We start from the raw sequence: 4467 nt of genomic DNA, 5'->3' as shown, positions 1-4467 counted from the left end.
ATTCCTGCTCTTTTCACCGCGGAGAGACTTTCCAAAGAAAATCCAAGAATCGATCGTTTCATTTGCACCCTGACCAAGCTCTCCTTGTACTTCCACATTAACCGAATTCCACTTATCACATGTGCTTCTGAATTGGCTATATTAATAGTACTAAATTGAACATAATTTAATGTGATCAACGCAGATATTAAAAATCTTGAATATCAATTTTCCCTTCTACAAATCTATAACTGTTTATATTACACAAACCACAAAAAAATGATTTTCAAAAAATCTGCTTTAAAGAACTTTGGCACCAATTCTTTCAAGATGAACACATCAGAACGAATTCTTCCACTTTTATCACACAATGACTTCAGAAATGTCACAAAAAATTTCTCTCTGGCTACGACTCCTCGTTTTCCGCGTTGATAAATGGCAGAACTTGTCGACTGTCGCCACTGGCTGATCCTCTGCCGGCCGGGATCGGTTGTTGGTGCCACATATCGGCTTAGCTCGTGATTATATCTCTTCTCACTTGGTATCTGGCCCAGGGCCATCTGCCACGCGCAATCTACGGTGACATGCCGGCGCGACAATTGTATTTTTTTTCTACACTTGCGTGTGTGATTTGGTTTTTCTTACGAGACGATCATACCCTCTTACCGCATTTTCTAGTGCCGATAGAAAAGGGTGTATACAAAAAATTGGATCTTTTGAATTAAAAATAAATGTATTGAGATAGCGTGGTGGGGCCGATAGCGGCACGAGATAGAATCGCGCCGACTTGTCCCACTAGTGATGAGCACAAAACCTAGTGTGAAAATTGGGTGGGGGGGGGTCTCAAGTGGGAAGGGGGGGCACCCCAAGAAGGGCGCCGAAGCACGCATCTCTACACTATATACTAGAGGCTATTGCAGCAATAAGCAAGCGCTCTATACATTTCCTCGTCAAACGAGCCGGCCACGACCCGAAGACCGATGATTTCCCACTTTTGGCCAAAAAAGAAAAACCCACGACCAAAGTCTCGGAGACGACGCGATCACATCAGCTCAAGTGGCCGAAGAGACAACATCGGTCCCGGCAGCATTAAACTTGGTGGACGTGATCATAGCAGGCGGAAAAATTCCAAACAAATTTCCTTGCCTCATCTCCAGAAACGATCAAGTCGACTCAAGTTGGAAGAATTTTCCAGCTAGATAAGTGGAGGGGACATGAAGAAGAAGAAGGGGGGTGGGGGCGAAATGGTCTTCATGAGATTTACGATCGACGATGGCACATAAAGATGTTTACATCATCACCACCACCACCACCAGTGTCAGACGCAGCATCCTTTAGAACCACAATATCGCAAAGATAAATACAAACAGAGTGTCGAGAAGTGCAGCTGCGGTCCATGACGATGACGGATGAGCCTGGCCAGACAAAAGTCGTCGGGAGGGAAAATGGTTAAACGAGTTGCTGTGTGCGAAAAGTCGCGGAAAAACTTCAAAGAGGTCGGTCGTAAAACAAAATTTCTCAACAATGACAAATAGTGATGTTCCATCGTTAGCTTTTCTAAATTGAACCTTCAAAATATGAGCTTGTTTGTCTTGTTTTGTTTGTTTTGTTTGTTTTGTTTGTTTTGTTTGTTTTGTTTGTTTTGTTTGTTTTTTTTTTGTTTTGTTTGTTTTGTTTGTTTTGTTTGTTTTGTTTGTTTTGTTTGTTTTGTTTGTTTTGTTTGTTTTGTTTGTTTTGTTTGTTTTGTTTGTTTTGTTTGTTTTGTTTGTTTTGTTTGTTTTGTTTGTTTTGTTTGTTTTGTTTGTTTTGTTTGTTTTGTTTGTTTTGTTTGTTTTGTTTGTTTTGTTTGTTTTGTTTGTTTTGTTTGTTTTGTTTGTTTTGTTTGTTTTGTTTGTTTTGTTTGTTTTGTTTGTTTTGTTTGTTTTGTTTGTTTTGTTTGTTTTGTTTGTTTTGTTTGTTTTGTTTGTTTTGTTTGTTTTGTTTGTTTTGTTTGTTTTGTTTGTTTTGTTTGTTTTGTTTGTTTTGTTTGTTTTGTTTGTTTTGTTTGTTTTGTTTGTTTTGTTTGTTTTGTTTGTTTTGTTTGTTTTGTTTGTTTTGTTTGTTTTGTTTGTTTTGTTTGTTTTGTTTGTTTTGTTTGTTTTGTTTGTTTTGTTTGTTTTGTTTGTTTTGTTTGTTTTGTTTGTTTTGTTTGTTTTGTTTGTTTTGTTTGTTTTGTTTGTTTTGTTTGTTTTGTTTGTTTTGTTTGTTTTGTTTGTTTTGTTTGTTTTGTTTGTTTTGTTTGTTTTGTTTGTTTTGTTTGTTTTGTTTGTTTTGTTTGTTTTGTTTGTTTTGTTTGTTTTGTTTGTTTTGTTTGTTTTGTTTGTTTTGTTTGTTTTGTTTGTTTTGTTTGTTTTGTTTGTTTTGTTTGTTTTGTTTGTTTTGTTTGTTTTGTTTGTTTTGTTTGTTTTGTTTGTTTTGTTTGTTTTGTTTGTTTTGTTTGTTTTGTTTGTTTTGTTTGTTTTGTTTGTTTTGTTTCAAGAACAATTTTCGAATGCTTGGTATTTTTGCTTTTATTTGGAGTAGTCTTTCGTGAATGATAATACATATTCAATTTTCTTCCGACACATTCGACATCAACACACTAAGCAGTGATATTTTCCGCAGATTCTCGATAAGTGCATTCTGCTTAGCTTCAATTTTCTGTAAACTTTGCTCAATCTGATTCAGTTGACTTTGCTGCTGCTGCCAATTCAATCCTATATCAACTTTATCTTCTTGTGTTTCGTCAGCAATTTGGTTATCGTCGATGTGTTCTAAGGCGAACTGATAAAAAGACTCTGTCAAATCGTCATTTTTATGACACAGTTGTGTGATATTTGCTTCCAGCGTTTTAAATTGTTTTTCGTTTTCATTGAACTTATTATTGAACATTTGAACAGTAGCGCTGATCGTAGAATTACATTTTCGGATTTCTTCAATAATCTGATGGTTTGTAGTTTGATGTGATTTTTTAATATCGTTAAGTTCGTATGCTAATTTGTTTTGGAGTTCATCATGTTTTCTCCACATTTTATAGCTAAATATTTCAAGTTTTGCATCGATTTCACCTCTATCAAGGCATTTTGATTCGTCCTCTTTGTAGATCTTCACATTTCTCACCAAAAGTTCTTCAATCAAGAAATCCCTCCAAGCACAGTAAAGAGGATTATCGTGAATCCGAACATCCCGTAGAACGGGGAATGCACTAAGTACTGACACTGCCATTGGAATTCGATTTCTGTGCAGGTGGAGATGTCGCACTGATGTTGCATTCCAATTTTCGAAGCTGAGGTTTGTCAGTTGATTTTCATGCAAATAAAATAGCTCTAAGCTTGGAAGGTTGATTGAAGCTTGAGGTGAGTGAGTTATCTTTTCAATTTTGTTTGAATGCAAGTGTAGTGATCTTAGCTTCAGCAATCCTCTAAACTCGTCTAAATTGATGAACTCAATCTGATTATCTGATAGATCTAGCTGAGTTAATTGCTTTAATGAAGTGATACTTTGTGGAAGTTTAGCAAGCGAAGTTTTCCACACAATCAACGATTTCAGTTTGAATTCTTGAGCTGAATTTATAATGATATCGATTGTTTGACAACTATCGAGCTGTAGATGTTCCAATTGAGGCACGATTTCAACAGTCGGTACTTTTCCTCTGTCAATTTTTAAGTCATTCAACGCTGGTAATTTTGCAAACATTTTGCTGCTCATTGTTGACATTGTTGGCCATTTGAAGTTTATCGACGAATATTCTGCAAATTGGGACAATTGTTCAATATCTCTCTCAGTGTTTATTACGAAGCTTTGTATTTCCCAAGTGTCATCATCAAAGTTGTATTTCACTGTTTTCATAAGAGAACCAACGATGCAACTGAGGAAAATCCTGAAGTTGAAAGATAACTTATTTTTGCAAGATTCAATTACTACCCTGGCAATCTTACAAGCTTCTCAAATTGTGCAGCATCCTGAACTGGTCAGCTTGAAACGACAAACTGAACGGGGTTGAAAAACTCAGAAGGCAAGAAAGTCAACTAAACAAGAAGATGTTTACGCTGAATGTAAACGATGTGAGTTCAATTATGGCGTAAGAAACTGTAAATAAAGCCAAATGGAAGTATCCAGTCTCAGTTATTCCTTTTTTGAATTTTTGAATGCAACGTACGTCAATATTTTTATTTATTTATCAGGAGATTTATAATATTATTCAGAATATTATCATGTTCCTTCATCAATACAAATTCAATTTTAATCTTTAAACAAAAAAGTTTGTTGCTTTTGTGACTTTTCATTTAAAAAAATAAGATTTATTCTAACTTTTAAAAATCATAACCGATGAATTTATATAACTCCAAGTTTTCCCACCGTTTCCTCCAATCGAACCTCAAGTGTCAATAAACCCGAAACATCTGTCCGCGTCCATCCGGCGGCGCGCTCAAATCGGTTCCAATTGGCCATCATCGTTTTCACCCATGT

General features: G+C 35.6%; 1 protein-coding gene across 1 annotated transcript; it reads right to left on the bottom strand.

Annotated features, from left to right (window-relative positions):
* Positions 1–2517: 2517 nt before the first annotated feature.
* On the bottom strand, positions 2518–3973 carry LOC6034515. Its single transcript, XM_038255994.1, has 2 exons — positions 3936–3973; positions 2518–3877 (listed from the first exon to the last, which is right to left on the bottom strand). Exons 1-2 carry the CDS (start codon positions 3956–3958, stop codon positions 2566–2568), a joined length of 1335 nt encoding a protein of 444 aa, XP_038111922.1. The 5' UTR covers positions 3959–3973; the 3' UTR covers positions 2518–2565.
* Between the last annotated feature and the right edge of the window lie 494 nt (positions 3974–4467).

Source organism: Culex quinquefasciatus, chromosome 2 (assembly GCF_015732765.1).
Source record: "Culex quinquefasciatus strain JHB chromosome 2, VPISU_Cqui_1.0_pri_paternal, whole genome shotgun sequence".
Lineage (NCBI taxonomy): Eukaryota > Metazoa > Arthropoda > Insecta > Diptera > Culicidae > Culex > Culex quinquefasciatus.
The sequence above is the reverse complement of the archived record's forward strand: the minus strand, read 5'-3'. Positions and strand labels throughout refer to the sequence as shown.